Source organism: Hypanus sabinus, chromosome 7 (assembly GCF_030144855.1).
Source record: "Hypanus sabinus isolate sHypSab1 chromosome 7, sHypSab1.hap1, whole genome shotgun sequence".
NCBI lineage: Eukaryota > Metazoa > Chordata > Chondrichthyes > Myliobatiformes > Dasyatidae > Hypanus > Hypanus sabinus.
The window spans coordinates 59,508,313-59,536,047 of NC_082712.1; the positions used below are offsets into that span (position 1 = coordinate 59,508,313).

Consider the following 27,735-nt stretch of genomic DNA (forward strand, 5'->3'; position numbering starts at 1 on the left):
TAGCAGTACGTTTTTATTCCTCTTCAACAGTGTAGACGAGCAAAATCAGAAAACACGTAAACCAGGCCAAATGATCCTAAATACTTAATAATATGTTGAAAGTTTGGCAACATTGACTGCAGTTTATTGATTACAGCTCAGCATTCAACACCATCATCCCTACAGTATTAATTATCAAGCTTCAAAACTTGGGCCACTGTACCTCCCTCTGTAACTGGATCCTCGACTTCCTTATAGAGAGACCCCAGACAGTACAAATAAATAATACTGTTGTGCATTGTATCAAAGGTGGAGATGAATCAGTGTACAGGAGGGAGATTGAAAATTTGGCTGAGTGGTATCTTAACAACAACCTCTTACTCAATAAGACCAAGGAACTGATAGATTTCAGGAGAGGGAAACCAGAGGTCAATGAGCTGGTAATCATTGGTGGATCAGAGGTGGAGAGGGTCAGTAACTTTAAATTCCCGGGTGTCGCTATCTCAGAGATCTGTCCTAGGCACATCATAAAAATATAATTGCAATGAAAGCACAACAACACCTCCTCTCAACACTTCCTCAGGAGATTGCAAAGATTTGGTATGTCATCAAAAACGTTGGAAAACTTCTATAGATATCTGGTGGGAAGTATGCTGATTGGCGGCATTACACCCTGGTATGGAATACCCAACACCCTTGAGCAGAAAATCTTACAAAAGGTAGTGGATTCTGCCTGGTACATCATGGGTCAAGCCCTCCCAACCATCTACATGAAACATTGCTGTAGAAAAGCAGCATCCATCACCAAAGATCCTCACCACCCAGGCCTGGCTCTTTTCTCACTGCTGCCATTGGGTAGAAGGTGCCTCAGGACTCACCACCAGGTTCTATAACAGTTACCATCAAGCTCTTGTACAAGACAGACAGACACACTTTATTGATCCTGGGGGAAATTGGGTTTCGTTACAGTCGCACCAACCAAGAATAGTGTAGAAATATAGCAATATAAAACACATAAATAATTAAATAATAATAAGTTAATCATGCCCAGTGGAAATAAGTCCAGGACCAGCCTATTGGCTCAGGGTGTCTGACACTCCGAGGGAGGAGTTGTAAAGTTTGATGGTCACAGGCAGGAATGACTGACTATGACGCTCAGTGTTACATCTCGGTGGAATAAGTCTCCGGCTGAATGTACTCCTGTGCCTAACCAGTACATTATGGAGTGGATGGGAGTCATTGTCCAAGGTGGCATGCAACTTGGACAGCATCCTCTTTTCAGACACCGCTGTCAGAGAGTCCAGTTCCACCCCCACAACATCACTGGCCTTACGAATGAGTTTGTTGATTCTGTAGGTGTCTGCTACCCAAGGAGATGGTTACACTCATTTAAGGACTTTTTTACCTTGTTATTTTGTACTTGTTATTTATTTATTATCTGCACTTGTACAACTTGTTTACTATTTATAATTCCTGATGTTACAGTTTACAGATCCCATTTATAGTTACCCTTCTATAGATTTGCTAAGTATGCCCACACAAAAAGAATCTCAGGATTGTATGTGGTGACATGTATGTACTCTGAAAATAAGTTTTACTTTTAACTTAATAACATCTCCTCACTGATAATTGTCACAGGTACCCTTCAGGAATATGTGCTTAGCCCACTGCTCTACTCCCTCTATACTCACAACTGTGGCTAAGCATAGTTGAAATACCATTTATAAATTCACAGGTCTGTTGTTGGTAAGATCTCAGATGGTAATGAGGAGGCCTACGGGAGTGACATAGGATAGCTGGCTGAGTGGTGTCACAATATCGACCTCACGCTCAGTGTCAGAAAGACAAAGGAATTAACCTTGGACTTCAGGGAGGGGAAGTCAGGAGAACACACCTACACACCAGTCCTCATTGAGTGGTCAGTGATGGGAAGAGTGAGGAGTTTGAAGTTCCAAGGCATCAACATCTTGGGGGATTTATCCTGGGTCCAAAACACTGATGCAATCAGTAGGTTTCCAGTGGCAATTTTTTGTTTGCAGTTTAAGGAGACTTGGTATGTCACTAAAGACTAGCAAATTAAGTTTACGCTTGAGGTCATTCAGAGTTACACATACATAATGCTGTAGGAACACAGCAGGTGTGTTTATGTGGAGAACATTCTGATTGGTTGCATCATAGATATGTATGGAGGCTTTAATGCACAGGCACGGAAGACACTGCAGATGGTTGGAGGCAGAGGCATCTGTATCATGGGCAGAACACTCCCCATCATTGTTGACATTTTTAAGAGGTGATGCCCCAAAAAAGTTACATCCATTGCTAAGGACTCTCACTGTCTGGGACATGGTCTCTTCTCATTGCTGTCATCAGAGTTGAGGTATAGGAATGTGAATCCCCACACTCATTGATTTAAGCACAACTTCTTCCCCACAGCTGTCAGATTTGTGAACAGTCTATAAACACTACCTCATTATTCCTTTATATTTTACTTTATAATTATTATATATTATATATATTCCTTTATAATAACAAATATTTAGTTATTTGTAATTTGTATTAATTTTATGCCTTTGCATTGTACTGCTGCAAAAAAATAAATTTCACCTTATACAGTACAAGTCAGTAATAATAAATATGATTCAGATTCTGTACAGAGCTAGATCTAAATGGAGTTATTATCCCTGTGCACCTTGTGTCTTGTTGCATTCAGATGGCAATTTGCTCTGGCTTCCAATGTTCTGTTGTCGACCCCTAGGCAGTTGGCTGTGGTGTGGTTTGTAGGGGGAATTCACTGAAACAAAGGTGCATCAGTGGTGGGACAAGTAGATGTTGATGATCTCAGATGGAGTACCAGCATAGCTTGTTGGTAATTGTGTTATTAGTGGGAATACAGAGATCACCCTTCTGAATCCTATTGGCATTCTAATACATCCTGCATTAGCTCTGGTTTTGATTTTGTATGTCCATTTTCAGAATCAAATTTAATAGCACTGGCATATCTTGTGAAATTTGTTAACTTTGTGGCAGCAGTACAAATGGAATGCATGATAATAAAGAGAAAAAGGAAGCTGTGAATTACAGTAATTGTATGTATGTGTCTATTTAATAGTTAAATAAGTAGTGCAATAAAGAAGAATTTTTAAAAAAATAGTGAATTAGTGTTCATGGGTTCAAACATCTGCATAATGGTGTGCATTACATCCATTGTAAGCCTGGACTGTTCTACAAATATTTAGACCATACAGCTTTACTGTCTGGGTCCGTCCTTGATATATATAATGATAACCTTATATAGTCAGCAGAATGGCTGATGTATTACCAAAATGTAAGGATTTTAAAATTGCTGTGTCTGTCCACCATTGATAAGCAGTTCAGATTTAAATTACTGTAAATGGTCTTTGAGAAATATATAGAAACATTTGTTGGATAGGATGGGGTACAGTTGTCAGTGTGCCAGCAAGCTAAAGAAAGATATATCGGTGATTTTCAAAGCACACCAAATAGTCCTGGAATGGATCAAGGTCATTAGAGCTTCTTTGTCATTTGGTGGAAACTCACCACTATGATTGATTTGGTATGTGGTCACAGAAAAGCTGACTTTTTTAATGCGAGGCACTAGATCAGGGGAAATCTCACTTGATTTTTTTTGACATTGATATGCTTACACTCATTAGAAGAGAATTGAACTGCAGAACATGAGCAAGTGAGCAGATGGTTTATTTAAGGAATTTTAAGCGTCTACTGGGCCCTTGCCATGACATTGTGGGAACTCTCATGATCTCTATGGTGCCTTCCCTCTTTTCTTGGGAAGAAGGTGTGAAGTGAAGAGAAATTCTCGTCCACGTGAATGTTTTTGCCCTCTGCTGCTGCTTTGATCTTTGCTAATCACTACTGTAATCCTTGTATTGCAGGCCGCTATGTCCATATTGAAGGTTCTTTCGGCAGCACTAAAAAAGTGGGTACCCTCACCAGTCCTGAGCTCCATGCTCTGGGAGAGAGCTGCGTGAGGCTTGTGTATCAGATCACAGGCACAGATCCTGGAAGGCTTAATATGTACTTCCGACCAGAAGGGAACAGCTTTGACTTTCTGCTTTGGACTGCCAGAGAGCCATCTGACAGCTGGAAGATTGCCAGCATAGGCGTGAGGAATATAGCAGAGAAATCCAAGGTAAATCTGGCATTTCTAATCACTTAACCACCTTATTATAGAATTATTCATGAATTTCACATGGATCTCAGTTCATCTGATCTGCTTTCCATTACTCATGATTTTGTTACCTCTGGTATTCCAACAGACCCCAGGCATTCTCCCTGCTTTTAGTCTTCTCAAACATCACCTTATCCAAAGCTCTACCTCACTGTCCTGATTGAAATCGATGGGCTGATGGTATTTTATAAGAAGTTTGCCTCAGAGATTAGGAAGAAGCTGCATCTAAGTGATCAACTTGGGATGGTGTGTGACTGGGATGCACCTGTTGCTCTTGCTTATGTAGGCGATGGAGCTCAAAGTTTGACAATAGCACAGATATAATACTACAGTATTGACCCCATGATGAAGGGTGAATGTTTAAAGTTTAAACAGTTTACTTGACGATTGGGACAAAGGTTCTGTACTAAAAGAAGTAAGGTGCTGGTGTGATTAGGAGGCACTTCAATTGCAATTAGAATAAAAGTTATTTGCCAGTCTGGCAGTCTCTGGGAAGAAGAGTGGGATTAAGGGTTAAGGCAGTAGCACTGAGGAAAGAGGGATAGCTTCATTTTACAGGCTCTGTCATTGTCTGTGTAATCTCCTTCAACTCTACAGACCTCTGAATTCTTCAGGATTCTCTGATTACAGCCTCTTGTGGATCCCCGAAATTTATCAATCCATCCCTGACTGCCAGTGTTGTAAGTCCCAGGACTTCCTGTCTAACTTCTTTGCCTCCCTGTTTCCCATTCCTCCACTAAACATGTCTTAAAACCCAACATCTTAACCAAGCTACACACACAAAATGCTGGTGGAACACAGCAGGCCAGGCAACATCCTTTGCTACATTGATGACTGCATTGGCGCTGCTTCCTGCATGCATGCTGAGCTCATTGACTTCATTAACTTACCTGGTCCATTTCTGACACCTCCCTAACCTTTCTTGACCTTTCTGTCTCCATCTCTGGAGACGACTTATCTACTGATATCTACTATAAGCCCACTGACTCTCATAGCTACCTGGACTATTCCTCTTCCCACCCTGTCTCTTGCAAAAATGCCATCCCCTTTTCGCAATTCCTCCGTCTCTGCCGCATCTGCTCTCAGGATGAGGCTTTTCATTCCAGGATGAAGGAGATGTCTTCCTTTTTTTTAAACAATGAGGCTTCCCTTCTTCCACCATCAACTCTTCTCTCAAACGCATCTCTCCCATTTCCCGCATGTCTGCCCTCAACCCATCCACCCACCTCCCCATTTGGGATAGGGTTCCCCTTGTCCTCACCTACCACCCCACCAGCCTCCGGGTTCAATGTATAATTCTCCGTAACTTCCGCCACCTTCAACGGGATCCCACTTCCAAGCACATCTTTCCCTACCCCCACCTTCTGCTTTCCGCAGGGATTGCTCCCTACGCGACTCTCTTGTCCATTTTTACCCCCCATCCCTTCCCACAGATTTCCCTCCTGGCACTTGTCCTTGTAAGTGGAACAAGTGCTACACCTGCCCTTGCACCTCCTCCCTCACCACCATTCAGGGCCCCAGACAGTCCTTCCAGGTGAGGCGACACTTCACCTGTGAGTCTGCTGGTGTGGTATACTGTGTCTGGTGCTCCCGGTGCGGCCTTTTATACATTGGTGAGACACAATGCAAATTGGGAGACAGTTTTGCTGAACACCTATGCTCTGTCCGCCAGAGAAAGCAGGATCTCCCAGTGGCCACACATTTTAATTCCAAGTCCCATTCCCATTCAGATATGTCTATCCATGGCCTCCTCTACTGTCAAGATGAAGCCACACTCAGGTTGGAGGAACAACACCTTATATACCGGCTGGGTAGCCTCCAACCTGATGGCATTAAAATTGACTTCTGTTAATGCCCCTCCTCCCCTCCTCCCCTTCTTACCCCATCCCTGATTTATTTATTTCCCCCCCCTCACCCTTTTTGTTCTCTCTCAGCCCATCACTCTGCCTGTTCTCCATCTCCCTCTGGTGCTCCCCTCCCCCTTTCTCTCTAGGCCTCCCGTCCCATGATCCTTTCCCTTCTCCAGCTCTGTATCACTTTTGCCAATCACCTTTCCAGCTCTTAGCTTCATCCCACCCCCTCCGCTCTTCTCCTATCATTTCGCATTTCCCCCTCCCCCTCCTACTTCTTAGTATCTCTCCTTTCAGTTAGTCCTGATGAAGGGTCTCGGCCCGAAACGTCGACAGTGCTTCTCCTTATAGATGCTGCCTGGCCTGCTGTGTTCCACCAGCACTGTGTGCGTGTTGTTTGAATTTCTAGCATCTGCAGATTTGCTCATGTTTGCGTTTTAACCAAGCTGTTTTAATCATCTATTCAGATAAACTCTTTTGTAAGTTGACACTTACAAGGTCCAAAACAAGTAGAAGGAAGAAAATCTCACCTTTCCCACACAATATTGAATTCTCCAACTTTACATAGCTCACTCTTTCCTTCTGTCAGTTCAGGAAGGGCCACTTCTCCCTAGCATCATGTTAGCTCAGTTTACCTTGTTCTATTCATGCAGTTTAGCTTGCTGGACGTGTCCCACAATTTACCAGTAACTGCCCCATTAATCCACCTAGTCTCATCCTATCAGAGATATTCCCTTTGTTCCAACCATCCCTCCTTCACGTTCTCCCAATTAATTATTTTTCTCCATTTTCCAGTTCTTATTAGGGATGCCAGATTCAAAATATTAACCATTTCACAGGTTAATACACCTGTAGAGTATTTACTGTTTAATATGATTCCTGCAAAGCTGTTTGGAAATTTTGGCTATGTGAAGAGTGTTGTGTATTTGCATGTACTGTTGAGATCACAAACAGGAACAAATTTAAACACTGGTGCAACATATTACATACCAGTCTAACTGTCAGTTAGTGGGACTGATACTTTGAGAATGGGACTTCCAGAGGCTGGAAAGTGGTTGAAATTAGATGGGCGGCCAACAATAGTTGACCCACTGTGAAAGGAGCGTTTTTAGGAAAAGAAAGGATGAATAAAATAACTCCAATAAATTTTGGGATTTCAGTATCACCTTTCACTTCCATTTCATGAGTTCCAGCTCGCTCTCCAGCCAGTGGAGTGTGGTCACTCCAATGACATAGGAGATAGCAGTCATTTTTTTCACTCAGCAGGCTCACACAAACATTAACCTGGAAACAATGAGATCATTTGTCTTTAGTATGTTAGTTAGGTGATAGGTATTGGGCCTCAGACACTGGGCAGACCATGCCCCTCTACTCTTCTTCAAAATGGTGCTATGGGAGCTTTTCTCTCTACTTTTGAGTACTGTTGGGTGGGGGTGGCAGCCTACATGGGGGAAGCAACAGTAGCCGTGCCTCTGGCACAGAGTCTGGCCCTATGGCTCAGAAGGGTAGGGAAAGGAAGAGGATGGCAGTAGTGATAGGGGACTGTGTGTAGTCAGGGGATCAGACAGGCGATTCTGTGGATGCAGGAAAGAAATTCGGATGGTAGTTTGCCTCCCAGGTGCCAGGGTTCAGGATGTTTCTGATCGTGTCCATGATATCCTGCTGTGGGAGGGAGAACAGCCAGAGGTCGTGGTACATATTGGTACCAATGACAAAGGTAGGAAAAGGGAAGAGGTCCTGAAAGAAGACTACAGGGAGTTAGGAAGGAAGTTGAAAAGCAGGACCTCAAAGGTGGTAATCTCGGGATTACTGCCTGTGCCACGTGACATTGAGAATAGGAATAGAATGAAGTGGAGGATAAATGTGTGGCTGAGGTATTGGAACAGGGGGCAGGGATTCTGATTTCTGGATCATAGGGACCTCTTTTGGGGCGGGTGTGACCTGTACAAAAAGGACAGGTTGCACTGGAATGCCAGGGGTCCGATATCCTGGTGGGCAGGTTTGATAGAGCTGTTGGGAAGGGTTTAAACTAGTTTGGCAGGGGGCTGGGAATCAGAATGTGAGTGCAGGGATTAAGGTAGAAGGACAAGGGCATGATGCTAAGAGTTCTGAGTTGATGAGGAAGGACAGGCAGGGGACAGAACATAATTGTAGCCAGTTAAAGAGGTTGAAATGTGTCTATTTCAATGCTAGGAGTATTAGGAACAAGGAGGATGAACTTAGAGCATGGAATAGTACATGGAACTACAATGTTGTGGCCATTACTGAAACTTGGTTGGAGGAAGGGCAGGATTGGATGATGCAGGTCCAGGGGTTCAGGTGTTTTAAAAGGAATAGGATGGGAGGTAGAAAAGAAGGGGGAGTGGCATTGCTGGTCAGGGATAGTATCACAGCTATAGAAAGGGAGGGTGCTGCAGAAGGAATGTCCTCGGAGTCAGTCTGGGTGGAAGTCAGAAATAGGAAGGGATCAATCACTGTGCTGGGAGTAGTCTATAGGCCCCCAAATAGCCCTCGGGACACCGAGGAGCAGATAAGCAGGCAGATTTTAGAATGGTGCAGAAATACAGGGTAGTTGTTATGGGTGATTTCAATTTCCGTCATATTGACTGGCACCTCCTGAGTGCAAGGGGGATAGATGGGGCTGAATTTGTCAGGTGTGTTCAAGAAGGATTCCTGACACAGTATGTGGACTGGCCAACGAGAGGAGAGGCTATACTGGATCTAGTTCTGGGTAATGAACCTGGTCAGGTGACAGACCTCTTGGTGGGGGGGCATTTTGGCGAGAGTGACACAACTCCATTAGTTTCAGCATAGCTATGGAAAGGGATAAAATCAGATGAAATGGTAAAGTGCTTAACGGGAAGGGCTAATTCTGAAGGGATGAGGCAGGAACTAGCGAGAGTAAATTGGAAACAGATTTTCAAAGGGGAAAGCACAGAAGTAATGTGGGAGAAGTTTAGGGACCACTTGAGCTGGGTTCAGGATAGGTTTGTCCCACTGAGGCAAGGAAAAAGATAGTAGGAAAAGGGAACCGTGGCTGATGAAACATGTGAGGCAACTCGTCAAGAGGAAAAAGGAAGCTTGTATTAGATATAAGAAGTAGGAAGGGCTTATGAGAAATATAGGGTAGCCAGGAAGGAGCTAAAGAGAGGACTTAGGAGAGCTCAAAGAGGGCATGAGAAGGCCTTGGCATGTAGGATTAAGGAGAACCCCAAGGTGTTCTATGCATATATGAAGAATAGGAGGATGATGAGAAAGGAAGTGGGACACTAAAGGATAAAGAGGGCAACATGTGCCTGGAAGTGGTAGAAGTTGGGGAGGTCCTAAATGAATATTTTGCTTCAGTATTCACAAGTGAAAAGGATCTTGATCAGGATGAGGTCAAAGTAGAGTGGGCCTGTGTGCTGGACAATGTGCAGATTGAGGAAGAAGTAGTGCTGGATCTTCTCAAAAACATTAAGATTGATAAATCCCCAGGGCCGGATATGATACACCCCAGGTTATTGTGGGAATTGTGAGAAGAGATCGCAGGAGCATTAGCTATGATCTTTGAATCCTCTTTGGCTGCAGGGGAAGTGCCGGAGGACTGCAGAATGGCAAATGTAGTTCCCTTGTTTAAGAAAGGTAATAGTGAGAAGCCTGGGAACTATAGACTGGTGAGCTTTACGTCGGTGGTATGCAAGCTACTGGAAAGGATTCTTAAGGATAGGATCTACGAGCATTTAAAGAAGTACAGTCTACACATGGATAGGCAACAATGGCTTTGTGAAGGGAAGATCGTGCCTCATGAGCCTGATTGAGTTTTTTGAAGAGGTAACAAAAGAAATTGATGAGGGTAGGGCAGTGGATGTGGTCTACATGGACTTTAGCAAAGCATTTGACAAGGCCCCTCATGAGAGACTCATCCAGATAGTCATGAGGCATGGGATAAGTGGAACCTTGGCTGTTTGGATAAAAAATTGGCTTGAAGGAAGAAAGCAGAGGGTAGTTGTGGAAGGAAAATATTCTGCCTGGAGGTTGGTGACTAGTGGAGTGCCACAGGGATCTGTCCTGGGACCCCTGCTATTTGTGATTTTTATAAATGACCTGGATGTAGAGGCGTAAGGATGGGTGAGTAAGTTTGCGGAGACATGAAGATTGGAGTAGTTGTGGATGGAGCTGTAGGTTGTTGAAGGTTACAAGAGGATATAGACGGGCTGCAAAATTGGGCAGAAAAATGGCAGATGGAGTTCAATCCAGACAAGTGTGAGGTGATGCATTTTGGAAGGACAAACCAGAAGACTGAGTACAGGATTAATGGTCAACTACTTAAGAGTGTGGATGAACAAAGGGAACTTGGGGTTCAAATCCATACATCCCTCAAGGTCACTGCACAGGTTGATAGGATAGTTAAGAAGGCCTATGGGATGCTAGGCTTCATTAATAAGGGGATTGAGTTCAAGTGTAGAGAGGTCATGTTGCAACTCTACAAATCTCTGGTGAGACCACACTTAGAGTATTGTGTTCAATTCTGGTCACCTCATTATAGGAAGGATGTGGAAGCTATGGAGAAGGTGCAGAGGAGATTTACCAGGATGTTGCCTGGTTTGGAGAACAAGTCATATGAAGCAAGGTTAGCAGAGCTGGGACTTTTCTCTTTGGAGTGTAGAAGAATGATAAAGGACTTGATAGAGGTTTGCAAGATTATGAGAGGCATAGATCGGGTGGATAGTCAGTACCCGTTTTCCAGGGCACCAATAGCAAACACCAGAGGGAACAAGTACAAAATTAAGGGAGGGAAGTTTAGGGGAGACATCAGGGGTAAGTTTTTTTACACAGAGGGTTGTGAGTGCCTGGAATGACTTGCAAGGGCTGGTGGTGGAGGCTAAAACATTAGGGGTATTTAAGAACCTCTTGGACAGGCATGTGGATGAAAGAAAAATGGAGGGTTATGAGGTAGAGTGGGTTTAGTACTTTTTTTTAAGGATTATATGGGTCGGCACAACATGGAGGGCTGAAGGGCCTGTACTGTGCTGTAGTGTTCTATGGTTCTATGGTACTTGGAGGACATTAGCCTAACGGGTTATCAGAAATATTGCACTGGTGACACTGTTACATTTTTCAGTCCCTGAACTGGGACTTAAACCCACAGACCTTTATTTTGTAATTCAAATTTTTATTATTATATATTCTTATTTTACAAAGCAGCACAGTATATAGAATAGATAGAGTACAGCATACTTATACAGACATCCCATGACAGGAAAACATATAAAACTAAGAAATAAAAAAAATTTCTAATTTAAGTTTAAATTAACATACAACCAAAATTGATCCCACGTGTCTTGCACTTTTCCCTCACTGTTAATTCTTCCCAACGTGTGTTCATATGATCTTAAATCTTAACCATTTCCTCAGTCCATTCCCTCATCTGGGTTTTTTCCAGTTTTGCAATATAATTCTTGCAGCTGTGATAAGACCCACCTTTAAGATAGTAAATGTATCATTGTTTACATTAGGTGTCATTGTCCTATCACCCTGGAGACAAAGCCGTGGGCACAAGGACCCGACCAATTCCCCAACAAGTTAAGAACTTTATTCCAAAATGGACAAACCATGGAACACTCCCAAATTATATGAAAATATGTGCCCACCTCATTTTTACATTTCTGGCATAAATGATTATCAACAATCCCCATTTTGTAGAGTCTAGTTGGTGTCCATTAATATCCGTGTACTATCTTATACTGTATAAATTTCCCTCTTGCCTCCCTAATATGTCCTTAAAGAGCAAACATGAGGAAATCTGCAGATGCTGGAAATTCAAACAACAACACACACAAAATGCTGGTGGAACATAGCAGGCGAGGCAGCATCTATAGGAGAAACACTTTCGACGTTTCGGGCTGAGACGTCAACAGCGCTTCTCCTATAGATGTTGACTGGCCTGCTGTGTTCCACCAGCATTTTGTGTGTGTTGTTCTCTAATATGTCTACCCACATTTGATTAAAATATTTGACCACTCATTATCTTCAATATCGCTTCCAAGATCCTTCTGCTATACTGCTTTGAGAAGGTGATCTCTATGAGAATAGGATTTTTATGTCATATGTGGATTTGCAGAGGAAATAGAACTTTGTAGATAAAGGGAATTTCTGGAAGTATTTGCAAATAAGACATTGCGTTAGTGGTATATTCAAGAATGGTGGCCCACAAAGTAACCCTTTAACAGAATACTTTACACTACCACAGGAAGTTCATAAAGCATCAGTGTTTTATAAAATGTTCAAGCACTCTGTGGGTGAACCGTGTAACCTACAGACCTTTGATCTGAGATGCAGAAAGCTACAGCTGGGATTTTTGGTATAAGTCTGCCTAAAATGAGTAACATCAACTGCCTTATTTGACCATAAGACCATAAGATATAGGAGCAGAGACAGGCCATTTGGCCCATCGAGTCTGCTCTGCCATTCAGTCGTGGGCTGATCCAATATTTCCAGTCATCTCCACTCCCCTGCCTTCTCCCCATATCCTTCGATGCCCAGGCTAATCAAGAACCTATCTCTTTCTGCCTTAAATACACCAAATGACTTGGCCTCCACAGCCGCCTGTGGTAACAAATTCCACAGGCTTACCACCTTCTGACTAAAGTAATTTCTCCATATCTCTATTCTAAATGATATCTTTCAATCCTAAAGTCATGCCCTCTTGTCCTAGACTCCCCTATCATGGGAAATAACTTTGCCAAATCTAATCTGTTTAGGCCTTTTAACATTTGGAATGTTTCTGTGAGATCCCCCCTCATTCTCCTGAACTCCAGGGAATACAGCCCAAGAGCTGCCAGATGTTCCTCATACAGTAACCTTTTCATTCTTGGATCATTCTTGTGAATCTTCTCTGAATCCTCTCCAATGTCAGTATTTCCTTTCTAAAATAAGGAGCCCAAAACTGCACACAATACTCTAAGTGTGGTCTCATGAGTGCCTTATAGAGCCTCAACATCACATCCCTGCTCTTATATTCTATATCTCTAGAAATGAATGCCAATGTTGCATTCGCCTTCTTCAGCAGTGACTCAACCTGGAGGTTAACCTTTAGGGTATCTTGCACAAGGACTCCCAGTTTGAATTCTCTTCCCATCTAAGTAACAGTCTGCCCATTTATTTCTTCCACCAAAGTGCATGACCATACACTTTACAACATTGTATTTCATTTACTACGTCTTTGCCGTGCCCCTAAACTATCTAAGACTCTCAGTAGGCTCTTTGTTTCCTCAACACTTCCCGCTCCTCCACCCATCTTTGTATCATCGGCAAATTTAGCCACAAATCCATTAATCCCATAGTTCAAATCATTGACATAGATTGTAAAAAGCAACAGTCCCAACACTGACCCCTGTGGAACTCCACTGGTAACAGGCAGCCAGCCAGAATAGAATCCCTTTATTCCCACTCTCTGTTTTCTGCTGATCAGCCAATGCTCCACCCATGCCAGTAACTCCCCTGTAATTCCATGGACTCTCATCTTGCTAAGCAGCCTCATGCATGGCAACTTGTCAAAGGCCTTCTGAAAATCCAAGTTTACCACATCTACTGCATCTATTTTGTCTATCCTGCTTGTAATTACCTCAAAAAATTGCAGTAGGTTAGTCAGGCAGGGTTTTCCTTTCAGGAAATCATGCTGGCTTTGGCCTATCTTCTCATGTGCATCCAGGTACTCTGTAATCTCATCCCTAACATCGATTCCAACAACTTCCTGTGTGTGTGTGTGTGTGTGTGTGTGAACTTTTAGTATCTTCTTTGATATTAGTCGCCAGCTTCCTTTCATAATTAATCTTTTCCTTCCCAGTGACCTTCTTAGTTTCCTTCGGAAAGTTTTTAAAATCTTCCCAGTCCTCTATCTTCCCACTAGCTTTGGCTTCCTTGTATGTCCTCTTTTGCTGTTACTTTGGCTCTGACTTCACTTGTCAGCCATGGTAGTGTCCTCTTCCATTCGAAAAATTCTTCTTATTTGGAATATATTTGTCTTCCACTTCCTTTGTTTTTCACAGAAATGCCAGCCATTGTTGCTTTGCTGCTCTCCCTGCTAGTGTCCTTTTCCAGTCAACTTTGGCCAGTTCCTTTCTCATGCCATTGTAATTTCCTTTATTCAACTGAAATACCAAACATTGGAATTTAGTTTATCCTTCTCAAATTTTAAAATGAACTCAATCATATTGTGATCACTGTTCCGTAAGGGTTCCTTAACCTTAAGCTCTCTTATCACCTCTGGTTCATTACACGATACCCAATCCAGCACAGCTGATCCCCTAGTGGGCTCAACAACAAGCTGTTCTAAAAAGCCATCCCTTTTAGACATTCTACAAATTCTCTCTCTCTCAGTACTGATCTGGTTTTCCATATCCAATTTCATGCTAAAATCCCCAAAGATTATCATGACATTGCCTTTCTAACACACCTTTTCTATCTCCTGCTGTAATTTGTAATCCACAACTTAACTGCTGTTTGGATTCCTGTATATAACTGCCATTAAGGTCCTTTTACCCTTGCGATTTCGTAACTCAACCTATAGAGACTCAACAGCTTCTAATCCTATGTCGTCTCTTTCCAACAATTTAATATTATTTCTTACACAGGACCACACCACCCCATCTGCCTACAAACCTACCTTTCCATTACACCATATATCCTTGGACATTCAACTCCCAATGGCAGCCATCCTTTAGCCAAGTTTCAGAGATGGCCACGACATCATACTTACCAATCTGTAGCTGAATTTCAAGAGTGTCCATTTTATTTTTTATGCTGCGTACATTCAAGTACAACACTTTCAGTCCAGCATTAGTTGCTTTCTGTTTTAACTGCACCACGCCTCTATTGCCCTGTAACTTATCCCACTGGCTGTGATTATGCCTCATCTTCTGCCTGTTCTTTCTATCACTTATCATTTGCACGTATCTTTTAAAAAATGTTATTGCTAGTTATTGAAAATTTCCAACAAGACCTTTCCAATTCAGCAGCAACTTGGAAGCGATTCATGTGATATGGAAAAATACATTCTGTGGCAGGTCTGCCCAGTGAGAGGCACTTTAATGAAAGATTTGAATGGTAAATTTTACACAAAATAAAACTAAACTGCTACTTCTGTATCCAGAAAAGAAAAAAAAGTCACCACAAAGAATTTAAATGATATTAACTACTTCTTGTCACATGGCAAATCCATATGGAATCCATAGTCTGAATAGGAACCACCTGGCCACTCGGTAAATTAGTCAACATAATAGAAATAGGTCATTTGTATTATTCTGAATTCCATCTATAGTTTCCTTTTTATTGCTGCTACCTTAATTACAAAATATAATTCAGCATTCAAAGGACATAATTTACGCAGTCTGTGAATTCTATGCCAAGAGCCCCATTGCATATTCTGCTGTGGTTATTTAAAATTGCTGGAGCTTCTCTGACCCTCTATTGTAGGCTATTTTGAGCTTTTCCTGCTCCAGATTCAAGACCACATGGAAACGTTGACTGCTGTACTACATAAGGAGGATATCTAGCCAGCATGCCTGTAATATGCCAGCTGTCTAGTTCAAGCATGCTCCCCATTTCCCCTTCTTTTCCTATAGCCTTTAAATGTATGTACTCACCATGTTCCTATCCACTTTGAATATTCCTATTTAATCTGTTTACACACCATTTTCGACAATGCTTGACAAATCACAACTCAGTACATATAAAAAAAATCACCCATCTCAGCTTCTTCCATCTATGAATTGCAATTAAAAATCCTACTGTCTAAATAAAATCAAAACACTTTCTCCTTTGTTACTTTATCAAAAATCTTCATGGTTTTTGAACCAATTAAATTTCTTCTTCGACTTCTTCACACTATTTAACTGAAGTCCCACATGATTGGAACAATTCCAATAAAAGAGAAGCAAAACAAAACACAGGGAAAGGAAAATTGAAGTATGAACAGAGATTCTAGAAACACAAGGCAGATTAGGCAATGCCATTAGAGAGAGAGAAACAGTTAGTTTCCCTTCACCAAGCTCACAGCAGAACCACTGACCCTAATGCTCCCACTTAGAATCCTCTATCTTTGAATGAAATAGTCATCCATTCCTGGCCTTTTGGCCTACTAAGCACCCAGTTACACTCATTCTACCATTATCCTGGAACTCCTTCTTTGATAGCTTTGTGTGTGGACCCACCCCTCCAGGACGCCAATGATTTAAGAAGACAGCTCACCACCACCTTCTAAGGGCACCTAGGATGGGCAATTATAACAGGCTCAGCCAGTGAAGCCCACATCCCTTGAATGATTGTGTAAATGAAAATTCCATTTTATTCTCCCCACATTCCTTTCAATGTCCCCCTCCCAGATTCTAGCACTCACTTGCAATAGGGGCAATTTAAAATTAACATAAGCGCCTGCACTTCTCTCCTCCAAGAGAACCACAACCTTGTCATAGGGTTTGGAGGCTTGTGTCCCTCAATGACCTGGAGAGCTATGTTGGCTAGAGTCAGGGCTTTCTGCTTTGGCTCTTAGTAGGGTCACCCATACCAAACAGGTCAAAGGACAGAGGCCAGATTAAGAGTGGTCTGGTCTTCCAGGTTTAGGGGTTCACCTCAGGGCTAACAACCCTGACTGGTAAAACAAAATTGTTATGGAAACAGCAATGAAGAATCTTTCTACATCCATGTGCAATGGTATTCCTGAGTCTCCAGCTGGGACTTGCATGACTGACAATAGTGAAAACTGAGAGGAAGCTTCTGACATGATGAAGAAAGCTCTGAACACCATCAGAGATAGAGGACCTTCATTGCTGCTTTAAACACCAGCAGTGAAACGGGGAGAAAGTAAGACTGCACTTCACTGAGATGTAGAAGGAAACCAGAACACCCAAAGGAAACCCACTGAGTCATGGGGAGAATGTGCAAACTCCACACAGATGTTCATTAAGCTCTTCAACCAGAGTGGATAACTTCACTCACTTCAGCTCAGAATTGATTCCGCAACCTACAAGCGCACTTTCAAGAACTCCAAAGCTCATGTTCTCAGTATTGTTTGACTATCTATTTCCACAGACTGTCTTCTTTTGCATGTTGGTTGTTTGTTTGTCAGCCTTTGTGTGTAATTTTTCATTGATTATATTGTATGTCTTTGTTCAACTGTGAATGCCCGCAAGAAAATGAACCTCAAGGAAGTATATAGTGACATACATGTACTTTGATAATAAATTTATTTTGAACTTTGAACATAAATGCACCTGACGTCAGGATTGAACCTGCATCACTGTGGCATCTCTACTAGCTATACCCCAGGGCTGCCTAGTCTGCCTCCATCTCACTCACAGGCAATGCAGTCTAGATCACACCAGGTCACTGTGCAGAATCCATTTTTCTCACGTTCTTTTATCAATTACCTTAATTGTATCAGTCCTGCTGCCACTGGAAGCCACTTCTGTTAAACCTTCAGTTTCTCTACCTTTGAATGATACCTCCAGCTTCTACTGTGAGTCTCTCCACAGAATGAATCATATGAACATATAGCACAGAAGCAGGTCCTTTGGCCCAAAGAGTCATTGACTACCTATTAATGCAAATCTAACACTGTACTCACTGTTTGCTCACCCCATATTCCTATCATCTTCCCCCGGATTCACCACTCCCTGTTGACTAAGAGCAATGTGCAGCAGCCATTTAACCCATTAACCCACATGCCTTTGGGATATAGGAGAAAACTGGAACACCCAAAGGAAACCCAGATAGTCACAGAGAACGTGCTCACGGATAACACCCAAGGCCAGGATCAAACTCTGGTCTCTTGCACTCTGAGGCAGTGGGTTAATTAGCTGCACCACTGTGCTGCCTATGAAAGCCTCAGCCATGGTATTTATCTAATAAGATTTCACTACCCCATCATCTTCCTGCCCTAAGGCCCAGCCTTCCAATATTAAGAAGGTCAGTGGCCTCAATTAACTCCAGCAGGAACAGAATAGAGGTTAATATTTCCATCTTTCCCTTTTAATTTTGTGTACTACTTTTACAGATCATTTTCGAGGCTATTGTCAACCCAGACCCAAGGGCCAGTATTGCAGTTTTTGAGATCAATGTCACTCCTGGCTATTGTATTGGTGAGTATCCGGTTATTATGTACAGGTACTGCAATATTGTTAACTGGAATATGTGGAGCCATTTTTGAATGTAGTCATCCAATACCTTATGTCCACGAATTGCACACACCCCACTGCAGCAGTACCTCCCCTGGGTTCTCCACTGTTAGATTATTGGTCTGACTGAGAGCACTGGATAAGCCAAAGATAGTCTTCTGTCTGCTGCACAGGCCCCATTCCCCAGATTCTGATCTCTGTCTCTCTGTCTATCTCCAGTTTGTACCTTAGTGTCATTAATAAGACTGCTATTTGCACCCCTTGAAATCTTCCAGTCATGGCAAGATAAAGCAATGGAAACAGGCTCATAAACACAAGAAAGTGCACAGATGCTGGAAATTGAAAGCAACACACACAAAATCCTGCAGGGACTCAGCAGGTCAGGCAGCATCTATGGAAATGAATAAATAGTTGACATTTCAGATTGAGACCCTTCAGGACTGAGAAGGAAGGAGGAAGATACTAAGTAAAAATGTGGGGGAGGTGAAGGAGGACAACTGTAAGGTGATAGATGAAGCCACCTGTCTATCTCTTCCCACCTGGGTCCCCTCCTCCTTCCTTTCCTCCTGTGGTCCACTCTCTTCTTCTATCAGATTTCTTCTTCTCCAGCCTTTGACCTTTCCCACCCTCCTGGGTTCCCTATCACCTAGCCTAGACTCCTTCCCTTGCCCCAACCTTTTTATTCTGGGTTCTTTTCCCTTCTGTTTCAGTCCCTAAGAAGGGTCTCAGCCCAAATTGTCAACTGTTTATTAATTTCCATAGATGCAGCCTGACCTGCTGAGTTGCTCCAGCACTTTGTGTGTGTTGCTTTGGAAGCTGGCTCTTTGTTTCAGTGTATTGGCCATTGAGCTCCCATTCACAGTATCTGATATTAATTGTGATTTCTACTCTCCCTACATTTCCATCAGCTCTCACGGATTCTACTGCTCACCTAAACATGGGGCAATTTACAGTGGCCAATTAACCTACTGACCCACACATCTTTGGAATGTGGGAGGAAGTTAAGATATCCATAAGGAATCTATGCACTCAGAGGGCATATGGAATCAACACAAACATAGCGCTCAGGGTCAGAATGGAACCTGCGTTGCTGGAGATATGAAGCTATGTATCTGTTAGCCATGCCACTGTGCTGCCTAAACCCCACCCACCCCATGACGTTGTCCAGCTGTGCCCCTGCCTCCACTCTCCAGAAATTCCCAATTATAGTGTTTACTTTAGGACTATTTCAGAGCATTCCTCAACTGCCTCTCTTTTCTGGCCCCCTTGATCTGAGTTCACTCCCCTTGCTGCTCATGCCCTGTCTCATGTTATCTATAGTTTGCTCATCAGTTCTGGGCTGAGTAGTGGATAAGTAAGCCCTCTATATTAAAATTCGTCCTTCAAGGTCTTCTCCCTATCAAAGTAATTCACTCTAACATCTTGTATACTTCCCAAATTCTGGTCATTCCCGAATTTATTGTTCTAGTCATAAAACTCTTCAGGATCTTTGCCTTCCTTCAAATCTAGCTTCCACAGCATCCCTCTTTTCCGTCTCTCCTGCCATTAGCTGCCTGGGCCACAAAAGCCACTGAGAAGGAAGGAGGGAGATACTAGAATAAAAAGGTGGGGACAGGTGAAGGATACATTGTTCCTAAACAATGATTTGGGTCTAGGCCCAAAACATCAACTGTTTATTCCCCTCCATGGATGCTGCCTGACTTGATGGAATTCCTCCAGCATTTTGTATGTGGTGTTCAAAACTTCCAGCATCTGCAGGATCTCTTGTGTTTATCCCATCCTGAAGCTTCTCATTCTTGCTTTTATTGTCCTCCTTTAAAACAGGATTTCAAAGAGCTTTTGGTCACTTCACCTAATGTTGTCCAGTTTACTGTGCTATCATATTTTGTCCAATAACAACTCCTGTGTTGTACCATGGAAGGATTTACTGTAGTTAGAATTCCAGCATTTATTGTAGATTGGATTATTCTAAGCATTGAACTTCATCCAATCTCTTTTTCACCTTTGTAGAGTGCACCTTTGAAGAAAATCATCTCTGTGGCTATAACAACAGATGGAACCCAAACCTGAACTGGCTCGTTGGTGGAGGATCGGTCCGAGATTCACCATTGCATCTGCCCACTGATCACACGTTGGACAATGAGCAAGGTATGTTTCCCTTGACCCAGACATCCTAGATGAGTTCAGAAAGAAATATCCATTTTAATAGCAAAGCATGCTGATGAAATACAAATGTAGAATGGAACTTGTAACACTGAAGGACACTACTTGGCCCATAGTGCTCTTCAAATGGTCTCACTCCCTAGACAGTGGAGAATTTGAGGACTACAGTGCAGAGTCCAAGAACTAGTCCAGGACTTTCAGGAGTGAAGTTAGAAAATGTTTCTGCTTGTCCTGGAGGTAGAATTGCTTGCTATAAACTGGGACACCAGCTTTGTATCTACTGGAGAAGGCATTATAGTCATGTCAGGACTCTCATGGAAGGTTGGGCAATTCAAGTTCAAGTCACCTTTTATTGTCATTTCGACCATAACTACTGGCACAGTATACAGTAAAACTAGACAGTGTTTTTCAGGACCATGGTAGTACATGAAACAATACAAAAACTACACTGAACTATGTAAAACAACACAAAAAAACTACACTAGACTACAGACCTACCCAGGATTGCATAAAGTGCACTAAACAGTGCAGGCATTACAATAAATAATAAACAATTTGGCTTGGGAGGCCAGGAACATGTCCCTCAGTAAAAAATCTCACTCCCAATCTTTGGAAACAGCACACGTACCTAGGCCACTTGGATAAAGAACATTTGTATTTACATGCTGGCATTTTCCAAATCTATAATCATGGAGGATGGGAGATCTGCAGAGTGAAATTCATACCTGCTCTGAGATTAAGGTCACCTTGATTCATAACATCATGGCTTTGGATCCTTTCAGTCAGGAGATCTCTACTGTTTCTCCAAATTCGTTTCTCACTACTACATCAGAAAGGTCATCTGAGCACTGTACAGGAAGAGTAATGATGTCATGCACTGATATCAGTCAGGAGGAAGTGGCAGTTGAATGGCGATGAGATTTGCCGGCATTGTTGGCTCCCCAAGACCATTGAAACCCACTGACTGTCCATTAGGGATCCCTGAATAACCTGGGGCTTCACGAGAACAGAAAAGGGATTCCACCCGTTTGATGTGCTGATGGTTGTGAATGAGAATTTTACAGTGGAGAGTGCAGCGTTTCTGGGAAGCACATAAGATGCCTTCATCCTAATGGACTCTGCATCACAGCTCCTCAGGAAGGGGCCTTCCCTCTCATGACTGCATTCAGTTGCTGTGATTGGAAGGCTCCATCTAACTCCCAGGGTCCTGCAACCCAATGCAGCCATATTGAGTATGTGCAAGTTCCTGGACAGGATTGGAAAATGCTCAGGGTCTCTTGAATGTGGAATTTCCTTCCCTGAATCAGTCCAATCTTCCCTGAGGTATGTACCAACCAGACGCAGAGCCGCCTTTTTTAATCTGTTCCATGTTGCACAATCCGGCAAATCTCAAACTGGAAGAGAGGGACCAGGCGGTCTGAGGCAGAGCTTGAAGAACACCAGGAACAAGAGGACCAGCAAAAGAAGAGTATTCAGGGGATATTTCTGCTCAACACCCACAACTTCATCTCCTAGCATGAGATGAAGAGGCACTGATGGAGAGACATTTCTATAAAGGAGCTTGTGAAAGCCTAACACCTCCCCCCCCCCCCCCCCACCCAGTGCAGCCTAGTAACAATCTCCAGCTCATAATTATTGCAATCAATTTAATACAGCTGTAATCAGGCAGGGGGCAGGTCATGGGTAAGCATTCCCCACCCCACATACCTGCTCTAATAATAATGCATAAATAATCATTGCTCTACTTAAATGGTTAGTTACAACTAAACTGTCTTTTGGACTAGTAAAGAACTGAGACATCCATTCAGTCTGCATATAGTGAGGATTGCTAATCTGCGGGTGTGATATCAGCAAGCGAATTGTCATGTTATAACTTTTGGAGATTTTGATATTTGCTTTCCTGGTGCTCCCTTGTGTGGGGATTCTGACAGATGGAGGAGATGTCTGTAGACTCCTTTGGCCAGTCTCTCCTTCTGAGGGTTCTGACAGGCATTCTGTCCCCCTGCCCATGCACCCAATCTTCTTCCTACCATTATCTCATTGGCCAGGACTTCCAGTCTATTTATGTTAACCTGGGGAGACCATTTCTCCTCCTCCTCCTTCAAAGATGGGTATTTTGGTTGTTGCTGCCATGGAAACTGCCGCTCTCAGAGCGGATGCCCTTCTCCCATGGCAGTGGTGAAGTATTGACCCCTGCATGGACAGAGCGAGCTCCTGCCAGGAGTTGGGCAGGTCACACTCTGAGGCCTCTTTCAGAATCGGGTTTATTGTCACTGACTCAAGTTGTGAAATTCATTGTTTTTTGTCAACAGTACCGTGCAGGCAGGACAAATTAATTAAAGTTATAAACATAAGAGAGTCTGCAGAGTCTGGAAATCTTGAGTAGCACACAAAATGCTGGAGGAACTCAGCAAGTCTGCAACTATAAATTAGAGAAGTAAATAAATAATGCAAAAGAGCAATAGTGAGCGAGGTTGTGTTCAAGAGTTCATGCACTGTTCAGAGGTCTGATGGCAGAGGGGAAGAAGCTGTTCCTAAAACACTCAGTTTGTGTCTGCAGGCTCCTGTACCTCCTCCCTGATTGTAATAATGAGAAGAGGGTACGTCCCAGGTGGTGAGCATCCGTAATGATGGATGCTGCCACCTTAAGTCATTACCTTTCAAGGACGGTGGGGAGATTAGTGCCTGTGATGGAGCTCACTGAGTCTACAACCCTCTGAAGCCATCTTGAATTCTGTGCATTAATGCATCCATACTGGAGAGTGACACAACCAGTCAGAATTCTCTCCATGGTTCATCTGTATAAATTTGCCAGAGTCCTTTGTGGCATACCAAATCTCCTCTAATTCCTAATGAAGTATAGCCACTGGCATACCTTCATTGTGATTGCATCAATTTTGTGTGCTCAGGGTAGATCCTATAAGATGTCGATGTCCTGGAACTTGAAGCTCCTCACCCCTCCCACTGCTGACCCTTCAATGAAGATTGATGTATGTTCTTCAGCCTTCCCCTTTCTGGAGTCCTCAGTCAATTCTCTGGCCTTGCTAACACTGAGTTCAAAGTTGCTTCGACACCACTTGACCCGCTGATCTATTTTGCTCATGTATACCTCCTCATCACCATCTGAGATTCTGCCGATACAGTGGTGTCATCAGTGAATTTATAGATGATGTTTGAGTTGTGCCTAGCCACACAGTTATGAGTGTAGAGAGAGTAGAGTAGTGGGCTAAGCGTGCACCCTTGAGGTTATCAAAACAGGCTTGTTTTTGGTTAATTTTTGATGTCTCGCAGGAGAATTTGATTTGACGTTAACGCTGTGTGAATTATTGTTTTAATACTGCAAAAGATTCCTAAACACAAATGTTCAAGTCTGGTATGAAGATGAAGCTTGACTGAGATTACGTCCAAAGCAAATTGGAATGTCTAGCAAAGTGCCTGCTGGCTCAACATTGCTTAAACATGTAAATCACATCAGTTCTCCATGAACGCATGCTGGACAAAGTAATAATAACTTTCTATCTTTGTTTAAAGGTGAACACTTTGAATTCTGTTATTGAGTGCAGCAAATGGCAGTAGACCAACTCAGTGGGAGATGAAAGGAATGAAACATTAAAGGACACACATCATTCATACAACAGCAGAGATATCAAAGTTCAAAGTAAATTCATTATCGAAGTACCTGTGGTATATGTCACCATATACAACCCTGAGATTCATATTCTTGCAGACATACTTAGTAAATCCAATAACCATAATGGAATTGATGAGTCCCCACTCAACAGGGCGAACAACCAGAGTGCAAAGGACAACAATGCATATAGAAAATAAGTAAATAAATCAGCGGTATCAAGAATATGAGACGGAGAGTCATTGAAAGTGAGTCCATACGATGTGGGAACAGTTCAGGAATGGGGCAAGTGAAATTCTTCTGTCCGGTTCAAGAGCCTAATAGTTGAGGGGTAATAACTGTTCCTTAATCTGGAAGTGTGAATGCTGAAGCTGCTGTTCCTTCCTCCTCAAGGCAGCAGCGAGAAGCAAGCACGGCCTGGATGGTGGGGTCCTTGATGATGGATGCTGCTTTCCTGCAACAGCAGTCCACGTAGATGTGCTCAATGGTTGAGAGGGCTTTACCTGTGATGGATGGGCCATATCTACTACATTTTGTAGCATTTTCTGTTCAAGGGCCTTGGTGTTTCTGTACCAGGCTGTGATGCAGTCAGTCAGTATACTCTCCACCACACATATATAGAAGTTTGTCAAAGTTTTAGATGTAGTGCCGAATCTTTGCAAACATCTAATGAAGTAGGGGCACTGCCATGAAGGAAATGATTAACCTGTGTAACTGAGAACTAAGATAAATTATTTCTTATGACATGCCTAGTCATAACAAAATCACCAAGTAGGGTTATAAACCACCACGTATATCCTAATTTATGATGGTTACGAGGCTTTATATAAGTTTAAAACTTCATGACATTTTATGGGGAGAGAAACCAGGGTTTTATTGTTCTTTGGGACAGCATTATAACATGGGAATGGCTCCTTTGATCCAACTTGTCAATGTCCACCAAGATGCCTAAAGCTAGAGCCATTTGTTTGTATTTGACTGTCTGAAATCTTTCCTAACCATATACCTGTCCAAATCTATTTTAAATGTTGCTATTGTAACTGACCCAATCACTTTCTTAATCAGCTTATTCCAAGTAACTTCCACCAACTGCATTAAGTTGTCTCTCAGATCCCTTTTAAATTTTTCCTGTTCACCGTAAGCTTAAGCCCTTTAGTCTTTGATACCCTTTCTGAGGGGATAAAGACCGTGCAAATTCACTCTAAGGTCTTAGTGTCTTAAAGTGGTAGATAGGGAGGAAACGTTTCCTCTGGCTTAACTAGGTTTAACTAGGCAAAACGGATTTAAAAAAATGTCCTGTTGGCCGATGAGATGAGAACTTTATTGCACGTTGAGTTGCTACAAACAGGACTGTTCTGCTTGAAAGGACCATGGAAGCTGGCCAAGTATACAAAAGGGGAAGCTTACAGAGTACAAGGAAAGAACATGGAAATGGGACTACTGTGAGTTCATTGAAATAGCAGCATACCACTGCAGGCACGTTTGCTCTTTTTTTGCTATATTTTACCCTATGATCAATGGTGCTAATATATCTTAGAGGATCACTATATCCTTTGATATAGTCATGCTGTTTAAAGCTTTAGAGAGGCAAAGAAAGCAGGCAAACATTGGATAATACTATTTTTGTTTTGATTTATGGCAAGATATTAAGAGCAAGATGCAAATTTGCACAGGATCTAAACTTATCTGTCATAACCCAAGAGGAAATAGGAGTAAGTGTAAACCATCTGGCCCCTTGTGTCTGTTCCTTTCAAAAAGATCATGCACCAGTTTCCTGCACTAACCACACATCCATAGATCCCTCACTGTCTAAAAATCAAATACTTATTGATCTAGCTTTCAAAGCTGAAGGTGAAGGGTTCCAAGATCTACTACTATCTGAGTGAAGAAATGTTTTCTCATCACTTTCTTGATTGTGATCCCAGCTTCCAAATATCCTAGGAAGGACGAACAGTAACTCTATTTACCCTATCAAACCTGTAAGAATTTTAGTATATTTCAGTGAGATTGTCTGATCTTCTGAATGCTCCAGAAAGAAAGAATCGCTCCAGTCAGCTTAATCCCCCACATAACAAACACTGAAGTGAGTCAAGGAACAAATGGTAGGTTTGCATACACAGGGAAATCACTGACACATGCTTGTGAAAGCTTGGATAGTGGTCAGTGTAGAAATAATAATGCATCCCAAGACTGTTCGCAGAAGTAGTGAACGTCTTAATTAGTCCAGTCAAGGCAACTCTCGAGCGACTGATCTACCACATCCTGCTTTGTTTCAAATGGAATGCGCATTTCTGGTGCCTGCAAGATAAGAACTATTTCATGACTATTATTGAATTACAGTGAAGCTCATGACATATGACTTTGTTCTGCAAATTGTCAGACAGAGCACTGTGGTTTATTACTGCCTCCCCCACCACCCCCAATACAGCTGCCAGGGATTCAAGGGTGTGTTTATGCTGTTATAGTGTAAACTAAGCCTGCAACAGCCAATATAGTGTGAGCCTCACAAGGGAGCCTTGTTCCATCTGATTTAATTGTCTGTCCCAGCTTTCACAACATAACATACATGTGGACACTAGCCAGATGCTTATGATCAGGCCAGTGCTTATGCCTGTTTCTGTGATGTGAAGTGACTGAGAGTACGAGATTCCACCCTGGATAGGACGCCAGTCTACTGCAAGGTTAACCCCCAGCATTTTGCCGGTCCCCATTTTCAGCTGGGTGGACTGGAGCAGTGTGTGGTTAAGTGCCCTGCTCAAGGACACAACACACTGCCTCAGCTGGGGTTCAAACTCACGACCTTCAGATCACTAGTCTAACGCCTTAACCACTTGGTCACGTGCCACACCAGCCAGAGTGGAGCTGATGGGTTATTACTCCACATCCACATTTGTATAAGTGACTCGGATTGATTTTGCACACCTCACTTGTATTTTATAACCCTCCACTGGCATAATCTTTTTAATGAAAGGGTGTGGGTATAGCTTCAGCCATGGCCTAGATGCTTTTTTTAAAAAAAAGACTGTTGTTTGCTGTGAGCCCCATCTACTCGCCACCACTCTTCCCAGTCCCCACTTGCCTTCCTCTTCAGTCTCCAGCTCAATAGATGCTCCTGTGAGACACTTTGTAGCTGTAACACAAATGCCTTAATGCATCGTTCATACTGACTGAACTTGTAATTGCGTCAGTTGCAAGGTGTATTCCTAATGTTCATGTTATAATTCGTAATTAATATTGGGATTAATTTAGGATTTCATCACTCTGCATATTAAGTTTGTGGAAATTCTGGAGCAGCTGATACTCTGTGCCCTCTACGCATCACAAATTCCACAGAACCCAGCGCTAGAGTGTCATCGTCATGAGCCTTCCCAGCATACCCTCTTTTCATCTCATTACTGCATCAATAACTCATAGTCTTCATCCACAATTACAATCCAATCTGGAGCGTGTAATAACAAGGCAGAGCTCCCATCTGCATCACACTATTAAAGTCTGGAGGAAGTTGTCTCATTTGGTATAGCTTTCTACAAGGCGATATGAGGATGAATTTTCATTCTGCTCACAGAGTTGCATTGAATCTACAGAACAGGAAGTTGCAATTTAGTTTACAGGTCCAAACTGGTGTTTATGCATCACTCATACTAGATTGTTCCCACCCAAACACCAACTTCATCATCACACCCTTTCCTGGGCACCTGCCCAGGTATACAACTTAATACAAATGAATCACCAAATGGAAACCACTTGAGTTAC

General features: G+C 42.6%; 1 protein-coding gene across 1 annotated transcript in view; it reads left to right on the forward strand.

Annotated features, from left to right (window-relative positions):
- Positions 1–27,735, forward strand: part of mamdc2a (MAM domain containing 2a) — a 131,198-nt gene that overhangs the window by 28,857 nt on the left and 74,606 nt on the right. Inside the window, exons 3-5 of the mRNA XM_059973850.1 lie at positions 3,891–4,147; positions 18,071–18,155; positions 20,202–20,339. Of these exons, the coding sequence (XP_059829833.1) occupies positions 3,891–4,147; positions 18,071–18,155; positions 20,202–20,339 (480 nt within the window). The remainder of the gene's footprint in view (positions 1–3,890; positions 4,148–18,070; positions 18,156–20,201; positions 20,340–27,735) is intronic.